Source organism: Aspergillus affinis (genome assembly GCF_023601865.1).
Source record: "Aspergillus affinis strain CMG 70 chromosome Unknown NODE_21_length_366722_cov_90_171905, whole genome shotgun sequence".
Classification (NCBI taxonomy): Eukaryota; Fungi; Ascomycota; class Eurotiomycetes; order Eurotiales; family Aspergillaceae; genus Aspergillus; species Aspergillus affinis.
Window position 1 is genome coordinate 351,847 of NW_026515802.1, and position 14,876 is coordinate 366,722.

A 14,876-nucleotide genomic window follows, 5' to 3' on the forward strand; every position below is an offset into this window, starting at 1 on the left:
TTCGGCCTTCCAAGCTGCTGCAGATCGGCCTAGCAAGCCCTACACGGAGAGCTATCGTCCACAATTCCACTTCAGTCCCGAGAAAACTGGATAAATGATCCAAACGGTCTCCTGTACGATGATGGTGTTTACCACCTCTACTTTCAGTACAACCCTGGTGGTGATACATGGGGTGCAATGTCCTGGGGCCATGCAACAAGCAAAAATTTATTGCATTGGACTGAGCAACCTGTTGCTCTTCAGGCAAGGGGGTTTCCAGACAATATCACGGAAATGTTCTTCTCTGGGACGGCTATTATTGATAAAACCAACTCTAGTGGGTTTGGCCACCAGAGAGAGGTCCCCTGGGTTGCTATGTATACATCCTATGTGAGTGTTCATGATCTTTAATACACCTGGATCAACCCTCTAATATATTATAGTACCCGATGGAGCAGGTATTACCTAGCGGGAAGCACGTTCGTGCCAATCAACAGTCCCAGTCTATAGCATACTCGCTCGATAAAGGGATGACATGGGTCCCATACGATGCTGGTAACCCTGTGATCTTGAACCCTCCTGCCCCATATCAAGATCAGTTCTTGGAGTTCCGGGACCCTAGTGTCTTCTGGCATAAGGATACTCAGCAATGGGTTGCAGTTATCAGCCTAGCAAAACTGCATAAGGTTCTAATCTACACATCCCATAACCTTAAGGAATGGGACCTGGCTAGTGAGTTTGGGCCAGCTAACGCTGTTGGTGGGGTCTGGGAATGCCCAAGCATCTTCCCTCTGCCTCTAGATGGTGGGCCCGAAAAATGGGTTCTGATGCTTGGTCTTAACCCTGGGGGACCTCCAGGCACCATCGGATCTGGAACGCAATATATAGTAGGGAGCTTCAATGGCACTACATTTACTGCAGACAGCGATAGTGTCTATGAGAGTGAACCTCCCGGTGTTATCTTTGAGGACTTCGAAGGTAATAAGGATCTTACTGCTCGTGGCTGGACGACTACCTCTGATTTTGTTGGCATGCTCCCGGCAAATGGCACCCTTGCTGGACAGAATACGGTGACCGGATTCAAGGGAAAGCAGCTTCTGAACACATTCCTGAACGGTGATGCCTCAACTGGAACTATCACGTCCAAACCATTCAATATCTCACACCGATACATCAACTTTCTGATCGGAGGAGGGAGCAACATCAACCAAACTGCGATACGACTGCTGGTCGACGGGCAATCCGTCCATGCCTCCGCCGGCTCCGATAGCGAAGCGCTTTCATGGCAAAGCTGGGACGTAAACGCCCTCCAGGGGAAGAGCGGTACAATCGAGATTATTGACCACACCACCGACGCCTGGGGTCATATTAACGTCGATGAGGTGTCATTTTCCAACACACGCGCCAACACCCAGGTCGCTAACTGGCTCGACTGGGGCCCGGACTTTTACGCGGTGCTAGGGTGGAATGGTCGTCCTCAGCACGACCGAACGGTGATCGCGTGGATGAACAATTGGCAATATGGAGGTAAAATCCCGACAGACCCTTGGCGCAGTGCAATGACAGTCCCCCGGCAGCTTGCACTAAAGACAATCCACGGCAAGGCCACATTGGTGCAGGAGCCAGTGGGAAAGTGGAAGTCAATCACGGACGGTGGTAAGAAGTCTACATTCCCCCGTGTGGATGGCGTGCGCGAGCTCGGCCGGATCGGAAAGACACTGCAGATTGACCTGTCATTCTCCAGCGAACAGCTGTTTTGTTCTAGTGATGCTTGCGAGTTTGGAATTGCTGTTGCTGCAACTAAGAACTACACTCAGCAGACACGGGTCGGCTATAATTTCAACACCCAGGAAGCTTTCCTTGACCGATCACAATCAGGATACGTGTCCTTTGATACTACTTTTGCGAGTATATACTCTGCACCCCTATCTCCTTCGGCAAACGGGACTATCATCTTACAGATCTATGTGGATTGGTCAAGCGTCGAGGTCTTTGGGGGACAGGGCGAATCCACGATTACTAGCCAGATTTTTCCTTCTGCTGAGGCTGTGTACGGCCGACTCTTCTCTACTGGTGGTACCACAAGCAATGTCAAGCTGGCGGTAAAGGAATTGCTCTCGACGTGGCGCTAGGATCTGAACGCACTTCAAGCAGGCGGATTTCTTTGGGCTCGAACCTAGACACAGTAAGGCCAGACTTGTAATAGAACCAGAAACATAACCGCTTTATTATGACGCGCAAATTCACATCACGTAGTTCACATCGTATTGTTTGAAGGTATAGAATATCTGAACTGCGCGACAGCCACGTGGAATAGTCAAGCCCTCTGTTGAATCTTGGTCTCCTCTAATCGGACCTTCAGCGACTCCTGCATATACTGCACAGCCGGACTCAGCATACTTGGCCCCTGCAGAGCATCGAGCGACGCTTCAATCTGCTCCCAGAACTGCGGTTGGCACAGCAAGCGAAGAACACGCACCCCCAAGGCTCTCATTGCAGCATGACATACGATGTATATGCTAAGCGCGGTGTGTGTAAGTATGGTCCACGACAGAGATAAGATAATGGCAACTCGCAGCACATACCTCGCACATAAACACCAGGCTTTTGGCAGACATACTCTCAGAGCGAGGCTCGCTGAGCCAAGGAGACTCGTCGCGGATTGGAAGAATAGTGGTGCGTAGGGTAGCAGCTCGGGGTCCGCAGAGCCGTTGATAATGATGCTGTATATCACCGGCCAATAGATCGACACTTCATACAAATGATACTTAACTCGACATATGGCACCGTCGATGTGTTGACTGGTAGGTTGAGAGAGCGCGCCCGGTGCACTACCTGGGTAGAGAATGGCTAGGCTGAATCCTGGAGGGTGCAAGGAATCTGGAATTCCTCCGCTAGGGCTCAAACCATCAATTGCAGAAGTGGTGTGTTTGTTGAGCATTATTTGTAGTTGTATCTCCGTAGAAAATTGTGAATGTGTCTCCCTTGGCGAGTGAGCCTCACGTTGGTGTGAGCCATTCGCCGAGAATAATCTGGATGGTGAATGCAAATCGTCAAACCAGTCCCAGAGATGTGTTTTTGTCGGTAAAGGCATTTTCGAGAAGTGGCCATGCATTGTTCCACTGGTAGATGATAGGCTTAAGTGCATACAAAGCTCGCTATTTCCATGTTAGGGCTTTCAGAAAGATGCGGTCGGCTTGGGCCAACCTTTCTATCATGTAGATCGTCCAATATAGTCGCCGTACAAGCTGCGATTCGGTAGAGTCTTGGCCGCAGTGAGCACTTCACTCCGTTAGATAATGCCGGGACTTTTGCGGGGAATGACACGGTAAGCAGTTGAAGCAAAGGGGTACCTTTTAAGAAATGGTTGAATTTTTAGGAGGGCACTCTGTATAAAATCCAACGCCTCTCTTGGCCGAATCAGACATGCAGAGTATAGGCTGAAAAGAACCAAGCACTGGATGCTTATCACGCTATATTCCTGAATAACTATTGGGAGCATTGAAAAGGCCACCTCAAAAGGTGATGATTGGGTTTGATAATGGGTTACATGTGCCAGTGACGCGACAAGGAGTGACAGGCAAGACACCGTAGAGGGAGGAAAACCAGCAGCACTTGACTCGCAGAACTGTAGAGTAAAACCTGGCTCGAGGACTGGATACCATTGATGTATATGAGTAGCAAACCGGTGAAGGACGCTGGAAGGCGTTAGTGTATATGTATTCACTTGTTTGCTCGTTCGTATCAGACTTACAGATTTGGAGAACCGACAATATTAGACCTAGCTAAGGACTTAGGTATTCGTGAAACAGGACGCTCTAGTCGATACAAGACACCTGCTAGATCTAATGGTAAACCGAAGACCTGCAGGAGATGAGAAGACTTGATCACAAGGGGAGGGCAACCCCGTGGGAGCGCGGTATGTGCGATATTGGCACTCGATATGATGCGATGTGATGGCGGCTCCACCAGTGGCGTTATAGACTCCAGTCTTTGTCGGATTCTCATGAGCTCCTGCACCAACCTGCCATTTAATTTAGCCAATGCAAGGCCATCAGGAGGGGAAGGACTCGCTGTGATGGCTGGGAATCCGTCGACTGTTCATATACACACTGCACGTCTTGTGAGACACAGAATGAACACTTGGGTCTGGCTCGGTCACATCGCCTCCGGCGCAGGCGACAATGGTCGCAGGCGGAATTTGCGGGTTTATATGGGAGCATTTTCAAGAAACCATATATAATATGGTGTTTCTGAGGCATGACACTGTTGGTTTCTGCTGTGTTCAAGCCAGTTGGCTATGGTTGGTGGCAAGCTGATATAAACCCCAGGAATACTTGTAGACTGTTGCTGAATTGTATCGGTTTTCTGGCTACTGTTGACTAACAAGGGGTAACTAGTTTCGCTTGGTAGGCAGCGTGATGTCCGTGCTATTCAAAATGCCCCAATCAGATGTGGGTGTCTGTGCTCCACCCATGCGATGCGACCCTCTGAGGAACTCGGAGCTGATTACTGATCACTCGGCCGGTTAAGCACTGCACAGCAGAACATGCCAATGATAGGTCACTTGAGTGGCCATCGCGGACAAACCCTGTTCTCTCCGCGAAGCCATCGGTGCCCTATCCAGCTGCAACTCACGAATGGGACGTCGGTCATTAATTGTCTTTGGTGCCCGCATTACGAATCCTTCTAGACCCCAGTTGGAATAGATGAATAGATCTCATGCTCACCAGATTTCCGATAATCCTCAAATGCGGAGTTCCGACACTTTCTCCTGTCAAAGCCCTTGCAATCCTTTATAAGTAGGCTGGCTATCCCAATACAGAATCCTAGCGTTCCTGCGTCCCACTTTCTTACCTCCCCCTTCCCACCTCTTCCCTGGCATAATAGAACCCGTATTTCCTATGCGAGCTCGGGATACTGTCCAAGTGGGCCCTCTGGCGATTCTGAGGAGAACTGTTCAGCGTCCAGAGGATGACCCCGCTGCATTGATCCTGGAGTCCTGGTCCCAGGGTCTCATGACGGGCTCACTGCTCATCATGGCGGCACTTACATATGCGAACATGCGGCCGGGCGTCTTACTACACAAACTAATCCTCTTGGAGGTAACTTCCAGTCCTATCAATGTGGATCCTACCTGTTAACCAGCTTCCTGCTGCGATAGTTGATCTTGGCCACTGCTCATGGAACCTTTATATTCGCTCCAGACCCGGTATATGGATGGTACCTGGCCTCAACCGCAATCGGCTTAATTATATCATGGTCCTTGCACAATGTGATTGCATGGATTAAGAATAGGCCTTTCATGAGCCGTCGAATATCTCTCTTCTATATCGGCACGATTGTCCTAGCCCAGCCCTACTGGGCAGCCGAGATATACGCCAACTTCGCCTACTTTAACAATATCAGTCCTGTTGTGTACGAAAAGATCCGTCCATGGGAGCCACTGTTTCGGTATTTTACTGTTCCATTGATGCGGCATCACTTCGATTCGTGACCTTGCTTCACTGACGTATACCGCATTTCCAGCGACCCCTGGTGGATTTACACCACATGTAATCTTTTTTGGGTGGTAAAGATGCATTACAACCTCGAAATCATTGAGCTGGTGCGCGAATGTCCTCGCTTCGGCCTCATGTTGGGCTCAATGTGCCTCTCTATCCTTTTCAGTGTCGCCGACGTCCTCAGCGTGACTGGCGTTCTCAGCACTGCAATGCCCACCGGAATTAATCCTTTCTGGAAGGTGAGCTCTTGTGTGTCGACATAGACTTGCTCTCAAGGTCCGCGCTTAACAAGTAGTGAGGGGCGTCAGCTATGCTTCATGTTCAAGTGCCTCTGTGACACTATCATTCTGGACGACTTCAAGACCGCACTTGACAAGCTCAGTACTAGATGGCTCGCGCAAAATGGAATGCACGCCATAGGTCAGTCCGCTCTTTTTTATCTTGTTTTCTTCTTGGCCGTCTTGATTTCTGCATCCGGCCTCTAAATTCTGCTAGATTTTGACATTCAACGTACTTCCACTGATGTGCGTGCTCCGCCCCCTGCGCACGATAGGATTTCCTCTAAGTACCCTGTTACTGCTGTACATATTACATGAAGTGGAATATTTGGGTTGCTCTGTAAGGCAGCCAAGTGGCTATAGGCTATTAATCTACGAGAGATGCTTGCGTAATACTAGGTTAAATGTACTGGAGTCACCCACTGCTCCCCACTGAAGAGTGAACGAAGAGTACACGTATCAATTTTGGTCAGGACGCCGCAATCTATGCTCGGACTTTAGTCTATCACCCAGGAATGTCTTCCTAGGTATCATTTTCTTGCCAGTAAGGACACTTCACCAGACACTGGTCGGGCGCTCATGCGGAGGCAGGCGACTAAATGGCCGAACCCGACATATTCGGACCCCGGGACCCCGGCTCACGCACTTGTGAGGCTGCGGTGCCCCACAACCACCGCCCCTGGGGCACTCTTCGGACCCCTCAACTCCGGGGTGTACGAGGTAGAACAACTAATTACTGCCCATGCGCTAGCCACTGTCTAGGGAAAGGGCCCGAACCCGACTGTGGAGCGTCACACCACATCACACTCGGCCTAGCCCGCCCCCGTTGCCCGACACTAAAGGTTCCAATGACGAGTTATAGTATCCACACGGCAGGAAGAGACAGCCTGTGAATGGTACCCTACTACATTCAAGCGACAGGCTGGATGCCCATTGGATGGTCATCCTTGCCCGCCTCGCCCGTCTCGATGAGATAATAGTGTTCTTGGGGGGTTCTGGAAGCGTATGCTTTGCGTATGCCAGGGTCAGCCAAGCACACCAGCAGAGACTATCCAAACAAGGAGCTAGAGTGACGCCCTTGCATCCATGAATGACAGTACCGTGTTCTCCTCCCATCACGAGCTAGATTCCCTCCAGATCCTGTGATTATGGAATTTACACGTCCCTAGGGCGTCCATATCAAGAAGCACAGCCCTCCGGCATCAAGTTGACAATGGATATCGGTCATGACGGCCGGAGACGGCGCAATGCACTGGCGTGCAACACATGTCGAGCACGACGTACGAAATGCGGCGGACAGCGACCCAAGTGCTCCTTCTGCGTTGAGCGCAGCAAGGACTGCTGCTATCAGGAGCTTCCAGACCTTGCACTCTCCCCGTTAGTGGAAACCTCATGGTGATCTACAATACTGATCTTCTCGTTGACCGTGTTCTAGTCAGGACTTGGAGCTCTCGAGGATATGGGAGCATGTTGAGCGCATTTATACAGAGGTACAGGGCCGGTTTCCGCAAACTTCTCCCTCGCCCAAAGCGCAGCGGTTATCCTGTTCCTCAACCGACCGTGATGGGCCTGTCGGGTTTCCGATCATGGTACTCCAAAACACAGCGTTCATGAGCCTGCTTGGTTTAGACCAACACCTCACTGTGTCTCTAGAGAGTCAGGAACGTGCAAGACTAGGAATATCACAGCCACTCTGCCTCCCCACTGTGACGATCGATCTCCATCACGCGTCACTGTAAGTCGAGCAAAGCCATCGTGCTGGGGGACAGAACGAGGCTGACTCTCCAATTAGCCTGCTTAGCGCATTTACGGAGCACGTTCACATTTGGTACCCAATTTTGCATGCCGACTACACCGAAGATTTTGTCCATGCGGTAACTTCCGATTTCCCGCCGTCGGTGGGGTCCGGCATCACTCTTCTAATTTTAGCGATGGGATGTGTGGTGGGGTGCGCAACCATGATAGACGCCGTGCAGAGACGGCCGGAGATGACGTACATCCAAGCGGCTATGGCGATGCTTCCATCGATCTTTGCAGACAGTACTCCGCGCAGCGCGCAGTGTCTGCTCCTGTTTGGTATATACCACCTTTGCTGTGCGCGACCTTATCAGGCACACGACTACGTGGTTATGGCATCTAAAAGATTACAGAACTATTTGATTAAGTGAGTAAAAGCATTGCGGCCCGTAACGATAATGGCTGCTAAAAACTGAGGTCCCACAGTGAGTACGGCGCTGCTGATGATACTACAGATGTATCAATTTTCCAGAACTGCTTCTGGTCCGCCCTGATGATTGAAAGGTTCCACTCCTCCTCAACTGTGCCATATGCCGAGACGATCTAGAGTCATGGTCTGTTACCCAGTTGAAGGAGTCTAACCACTTTGTAGTGAAATTCGGGTTCAACTAGACCTCGTTGACAGTGGAATCTGCAGCGTAGCTTCATACGCGCCAGTCCTAGCAAGCTCAATGACCTGGGTCGGGCACCAACCACGGCCTTCCGAGTCTCCTGATTGTACGCATGATACAAGCCACAGTGATAGCGACCTGGCCTACTTTGTGGCGGAGATCGCTATGCGCAAAATGCTCCCGCTATGCACCTATTCGATCAGCACTCCGTCCCCGGGTATCCACATCTACGCGCCTATTGTCGCCGCTGAGCTGGAGCGACAATTAGATGAGTGGCTGCAGATGCTCCCCGAGCCGCTGTCATTCCGCTCCTCCTGTTCATGCATCGGCAGCTCATGGTGGGACTCAACACGGGCCGAGTTTCTGCGAACGCAGTACTACGCATTCAAGGCGTCGATTTATTGGCCTGCGGTCTATGAAGCACTCAGTACAGGAGCGGCCAACGACATCCTCCGTTTCCCCTGCAAAAGTTTCTTTACAAGTTATGCTGAGTTCGCGACCAGTGCCGCCGCCGTCGTCACAGTTTGCAAACCTAATGCCTGGACGTTGTATGCGAGGTGAGCGTGGCATCCGTATTGTCCATTGGGGCCGGAAAGATAGGCTGACCCGTCCTGGGGATGTAGCATGTTTACCATTTCGATGGCGACTCTTGCTGTGCTAGCAGAGCCGTGTCTCTCTGAATTCACAGCTCTGGCCGGCGTTTCCGAAGGCCTAACCTTGGTTGTTGAGATCCTGGCAGCGGTGGCGGACGTGAGCCCCTCCCTTCGAGAAATGAGTACGAGATTGGCCGAAAGAGCCTCTCAAAGTAGAATAGCGGTGATTTCGAAGCCAGCCGCATGCTCCCTGTAGACCGGGGGCACTGGATGGGGAATGATTTGTTGTTCTAGCTACTACTTCTCGCCTCCGTGTAGACTTCAACCGACTGCTAATCTCACGCGATGGCGATGCAGGTGGCCAACGGGTCACCGGTGTAGAATCTAATCCTTTCTAGCGGTCTCCACAGCACCCTACGCTGGGGCGCACATAGCCGAAAATTCGCGGAGAGATCCCCACCTCTCCGCGAGGCCATTGTTTGGTAGTCTCCTGGTTGATCGATGTTGGGCACCGTGTTGGAAGATCAATCAGGGGAGGTCCTCTGCCAAAGGAGCATGCCCGAGTAGTATAAATTCCAGCCCAAGCGCTCTCGTCTCGACGCCTGGGGTATATCAACCAGTAATTCGAAACGTGTCGCCCACTCCTCAACTGTCCACTGTGCCCTTATATCGCTCTTGATCATGGGATTCCTCTTCCATCAGCCTGAGGGCACCGCAGGCCAGGCCTGGCCTGCCATCGTCATCAGTGGCTTCGTTGCATTCGGGGGGATTCTCTTCGGGTGAGTGCCCTTCGTCTCCAGCAGGAGGAGCGTCCTGACGTCTCGCTAGCTATGATACCGGGACCATCAGTGGCATCCTCGCCATGCCATACTGGGCTCGCACGTTCTCAACAGGCTTCCGAGACAGCACCGGCCAGCTCAGCGTGACGTCCAGCCAGTCCTCGGCCATTGTCTCCATTCTCTCGGCGGGCACCTTCTTCGGAGCCCTTGGTGCCGCTCCCATGGGTGACCTGATCGGTCGCCGCATGGGGTTGGTCGCGTCCAACGCTGTATTTGTCTTGGGGGTGATCCTGCAGACCATCGCCACTGACATTCCGCCCTTTCTCGCCGGCCGGTTCTTTGCCGGCCTCGGGGTGGGCTTGATCTCGGCGCTGGGTATGGTTCTTCTGTTGAGATGGATGATTCCTGTTCGATAGCCACTGACAGCCACGGCATCGCCCCACAGTTCCTCTGTACCAGTCCGAGACCGCGCCCAAATGGATCCGAGGCTTCATCGTGGGCTCGTACCAGTTCGCCATCACAATCGGCCTCCTCCTCGCATCGGTCGTCAACAACGCAACCCACCACATTGACAACACCAGCTCCTACCGCATCCCCATCGCCGTCCAGTTCGCCTGGTCCATCGTCCTAGTCGTGGGCATGGTCATCCTCCCCGAAACCCCCCGCTACCTTGTCAAGCGGGACAACCTCAAAGCCGCAGCGCGCAGCCTCTCGCGACTCCGTCGCCTCCCCGAAGACCACGAAGCCGTCCGGCAGGAGCTCGCCGAGATCCAGGCAAACCACCAGTACGAGATTAGCCTGGGCAACTCCGGGTACATTGATTGCTTCCGCGGCAATTTGCGGAAGCGCCTCGCTACGGGGTGCCTCCTGCAGGGCCTTCAGCAGCTCACCGGGATCAATTTCATCATTTACTACGGGACGCAGTTCTTCAAAAACTCCGGCGTGCAGAATGAGTTCATCATCACGTTGATCATCAACTGTGTCAATGTGGGCTCGACAATCCCGGGCCTCTACGCAATTGACAAATGGGGGCGGCGCCCTGTGCTGCTCCTCGGCGCCGTCGGGATGGCGGTCTCGCAGTTGATTGTTGCGGTTCTGGGGACTACCACCGTGGGTCAGGACAGTCGGGGTACCATCATCGTGCACGATGCTGCGGCTCAGAAGGCCGCCATTGCGTTCATCTGCATTTTTATCTTCTTTTTCGCGGCCTCGTGGGGCCCGGTCGCCTGGTAGGTCCCTCTTCTTCTGGTTGCCTTTCTGTTTTCTTCCCCAGCCGCTGGTTCTAACCAAGGAACCCCCAACAGGGTCGTCACCGGCGAGATCTTCCCCCTCAGGACTCGCGCAAAGTCCCTCTCCATGACCACTGCTACAAATTGGCTGCTGAACTGGGCGCTGGGCTTCGCAACCCCGTACCTAGTCAACTACGGCGACGGCAACGCGAACCTGCAGTCCAAGATCTTCTTCATCTGGTTTGGGTGTTGCTTTCTCTGCATTGGCTTTGTGTACTTCATGATCTATGAGACGAAGGGGCTGACCCTGGAAGAGGTCGATGAGCTGTATAACGAGGTGTCGAGTGCGCATGCCAGTGTGGGTTGGAAGCCGAGCATTACCTTTGTTGAGATGAGGGGGAAAGCTGAGGATCAGGAGTCCAAGGAGGGTACTAGGGAGCATCATGAGTGTTGAGCTTTGTTGTCATGGGTTTGTTTAGTAGGGTTTGTGGTGAGGAACTGCTGGTGACAAGGGCGATAATTATTGCAGCTTTGATAGAACTGATAATAAACGGGGCGTCCGGTTTATTCAAGGCTCGCGTGGCATTTGATACATATATTGCAGTGAGATAGAGATGGACTAACTTGATATAATCCGATAGAACTCGATCTTGCATTTGCTTGGATTTGTCCGAATAAAAGGTCCCGCAGTACTGCTGGTCCTGCTCCCGTTTTGCTCCGCGAACATAGCCATTTGCTCTGGCAACAGCTTGTCTATCAACCTTCTGCTTTCCCATTGTGGCAATGCCTCACGATAGTTTCCTAGTTGCGAGAATGCCACTGTAGAGCGAGAAAAGCACGTTCAGGCGGCACCGATAGAGTGTGTAGAAGGCAAATTTTGCAGCGTTATGAGAATTCAGCATGTGGGAATGAGAGAATTGGAGGACAGGCTTCCTCGCGACCTTCGTCCGGGGGGCACCGATGGGCCAGTTTCTCATGGCCATGCCACCTGGCTCCTAGTCGATGCATGGTGACTTTCTTGGTGAGTCAACTAAAGCACCGGTATAGGCTCGGGGAGAGGGTAGGGACCGAAGGGTGAGCGTTGGTGTCGATGGGTGAGCGAATTACCCACGGATGGGTGAGGAAGTACTTAGGGAGAGGTGAGCGAATCACCTTACCTAGAGGGTGATCGGATCACCTGACTCACCCGACTCACCCCCTTAAAGCGGCAACGGCCGAAAGAGGCAAGAGAGGAGTACTCGTAGTTTTTTGAACGGTAGAACTACCTATAAAGTATATCGGATAGTATATCGGATAGCCTAGAAGTCATGAACATCACTCAGATACCAGTCTCCCATCACCCTCTCTAGGAGCACCATAACCCACTTGGTTAAGACAGACCCAACCCCTCACTTCCTATGAATCAAGCCCGTAATATATGCTAACTACGCCGTACTTCATATGGTTTACCACACTCCTAGGTACTCGGTGAACACAGCATGCAAGCATCTGCCTCTAGCCGCAGTTCGCAGCAAATCAAATCACTTCCAAGACTCCCCCCGCCCCCAGAACAGGCTCCCCCGCGAGTGGAGGCTTGCCTTCCAGTCTAGCCTTTCAGAGATATTCTATCCCCTTAGTCCCACGAGCATCGGGATAGCGCATCGCACCAGATGCCACCCCTGACGCTAGAGCCGCGCCTCATTCGCCCGCCACCAAGTGTTATTCTTTCGCTGCGCCGCACGTACTGTTGTGATACAAGGCTCGGAACTAGTTCCGTTTGAAGAGCGGAATTATGACTATTGATTATTCATTAACTCTGCAACTCAATGTTGTATAAAGCCTCAAGTTTTCTGCTCAAAGATCAATTCAAGCAATCCTTACTTCTTCCTCTGAACAACAACACGGACTACTACACCAACTAGCGTTATTCTATTCCTAGAGACATCATCTTTCTGGAGCGGATGGGGTCAGGTGGCCCTGGGGTTGAGGGCACACGGGAACCTTTCAAGATTCGTATCAAAGGCTGTCTCCAGGATGACTGTAGGAAGGATTCCAAAGATCCAATCTGCCAAGGAGTTCACCGTTTGCTTACTCCCTCCACCTACTCGGAGAAATACCCATTTCGTACAAGGTGAGAGGTCACCTGAATGTGTGGACTTCGATCAATTTGGTTATCGAATCCCCTCCCCTGGTCTTCGGTGCATCAAAAGGTCTTACTTCCGGTGATACCTTCATGTAAAGTATTATCATATCACCTGTATACAGCTATACGTGCCTCCACAGCCGGGTATATTCCAGGCTCTCGTCGATTTCCAGTTCTAGATCTCACAGAGTCGTCGTCTCTCCTGCAGCTGGCTTACCGGAAATGTCCACGGTATAAACGTCTTCGGGGCTAAGTATGTACATGTCTATGACAGGTACACTATGGCCTGGGTTATCCCGGTGAGTCATAAACAATGGATACGATGAGCAGCCTGTTCATTTACAGTAGTGCCTGAATACACGGAAACAGCAATCTTTAATTGAACAAAATTCTGGGCACTGGTGCATTGAGTGATATCAACCACCCCCTCATAGAGGCGGCTGAATGCATTTGCTGGTTTATATTGAAACCTCGAGACAACTTGGTGTGTTTGTAGCCTGGCGGGTGGGCCGGTAGAGCCTTCCTTGTACGACAGGACTGTTCTCTTTGTTCTGCGCATATGCCTTGGACATCGCCACCTGATCTTGTTACACTAAAACCCCCTCTTGTACCCTGTCCTCTTCCTTCTCCTCCTCCTCCTTTTTCCCATTCTCACCTGCACCCACAAGCTCTTCCTGCTTCTCTATCATAAACTGCAGCATACTTTCCACAAACATAAATACGCCAACATCCCACCCACTTTCAAGACCGACAATATGCCATCACCTCACCCAGACGAAAGCGAACCTGCCGCTGGCGTCCGAATCAAAGGAATTGGCTGCGTTATTTTATTCATTGATCTTTTCTGTCGCCTTCTCAACAAGAGCCCCAGTGAAATAGAAGCTCACCTCCGAGCGGCAGACTCCAGCGTTGAATCTAAACTCCAGGCCTCTCCCGAATTCCACCGACTGATCGAAAATGGAGAGATTCCAGTGTTCCCCTATGACTTTTTCCCTGATCCTTCTGATGATTGTGGTGGTGCAGGGGTCGTCAATGACACCTTGCCGCTACACTGAGATGAGTTTGTTGTTAGGGGACTGGATACCGAGCCAGAGGTGTACTGCTACGTGGATACCTTTCAACTCAACGATACCTCTATCGACTCGGCCATCGATATGCCTGAAGATGACATTGGTATTGAAGATGTTGGTTTCGAGATCACAGAGGACGAGGGAGACGAGGGAGAGATGAACGTGGCCCAGGATGTGACCTGTGTGAATCAAGTTCCCGCCTATAACGATGTCAGAACACTCTGCTCAAGAAGGGTCTCTTCATCACTGACATTGTCCCCCGCATACTCTCGAAGCCTCCCTCGGTGTAAACCCTACCGACAAGGAAATGCCATGTTCGTTGTCTGCAATACGGACTACTGTCATTCACATCGATTCACTGGTCAAAAGCGCATCTGTAACAGGATCTACAACCAGTGCAGACGCAGATCTAAGGGCGGCTGTTTGCGATATAACAGGCCCAGTGGAGTTTCCTCACTTTATCGGAGGGGGTCTTATGGGAGACTACCTGTTTATTCCAGTTGTTAGGCAGATAGTCACCCCTTCCTTTGCTCTCGTTTCTGTTTTTTGTTTATCTTCCCACTGTTCCCTCCCTGTTTCTTTTCTCCTTGTTTCTCATATCGTTTGCTCTTTGATCTATCATTGATCCATTCATTCATTCATTACTCGATCTTTGTTCTTGGAGAATGTTCCGGGTGGAAAGAAAAGCATAGGATCCATCACTTCCCATTGTGAATGTGAATGTGCTGGACCGGGATGATAGTCTGATGATGGTCTTACTATTTCTTTCTCATCTATTCTTTTCTTCTAGTCTCTCAATTTCGGGCTTTATCTTGATCTCACCCAATCTCGGGCTTATAGTAGTAGTAGTAGTAGTAGTAGTAGTAGTAGTAGTAGTAGTAGTAGTAGTAGTAGTAGTAGTAGTAGTAGTAGTA

General features: G+C 51.3%; 4 protein-coding genes across 4 annotated transcripts; 3 read left to right on the forward strand and 1 right to left on the reverse strand.

The window, feature by feature from the left end:
* Positions 1–273: 273 nt before the first annotated feature.
* On the forward strand, positions 274–2,111 carry KD926_004630 (glycoside hydrolase family 32 protein; the record flags this gene model as incomplete). Its single annotated transcript, XM_053098090.1, has 2 exons — positions 274–369; positions 423–2,111. The coding sequence occupies 2 exons, from the start codon at positions 274–276 to the stop codon at positions 2,109–2,111; spliced, it is 1,785 nt and encodes a 594-aa protein (XP_052958107.1).
* A 185-nt stretch (positions 2,112–2,296) lies between these two features.
* On the reverse strand, positions 2,297–2,920 carry KD926_004631 (uncharacterized protein; the record flags this gene model as incomplete). Its single annotated transcript, XM_053098091.1, has 2 exons — positions 2,297–2,425; positions 2,600–2,920. 2 exons carry the CDS (start codon positions 2,918–2,920, stop codon positions 2,297–2,299), a joined length of 450 nt encoding a protein of 149 aa, XP_052958108.1.
* Positions 2,921–4,883: 1,963 nt separating this feature from the next.
* KD926_004632 (uncharacterized protein) lies at positions 4,884–11,224 on the forward strand (the record flags this gene model as incomplete). The annotated part of the gene is made up of 14 exons (XM_053098092.1): positions 4,884–5,084; positions 5,144–5,433; positions 5,509–5,722; positions 5,810–5,903; positions 6,931–7,138; positions 7,197–7,496; positions 7,554–7,925; positions 7,985–8,062; positions 8,151–8,726; positions 8,793–8,919; positions 9,342–9,541; positions 9,591–9,916; positions 9,987–10,770; positions 10,846–11,224. 14 exons carry the CDS (start codon positions 4,884–4,886, stop codon positions 11,222–11,224), a joined length of 4,149 nt encoding a protein of 1,382 aa, XP_052958109.1.
* Positions 11,225–13,647: 2,423 nt separating this feature from the next.
* Positions 13,648–14,375, forward strand: KD926_004633 (uncharacterized protein; the record flags this gene model as incomplete). The annotated part of the gene is made up of 3 exons (XM_053098093.1): positions 13,648–13,865; positions 13,965–14,172; positions 14,346–14,375. 3 exons carry the CDS (start codon positions 13,648–13,650, stop codon positions 14,373–14,375), a joined length of 456 nt encoding a protein of 151 aa, XP_052958110.1.
* Positions 14,376–14,876: the final 501 nt, after the last annotated feature.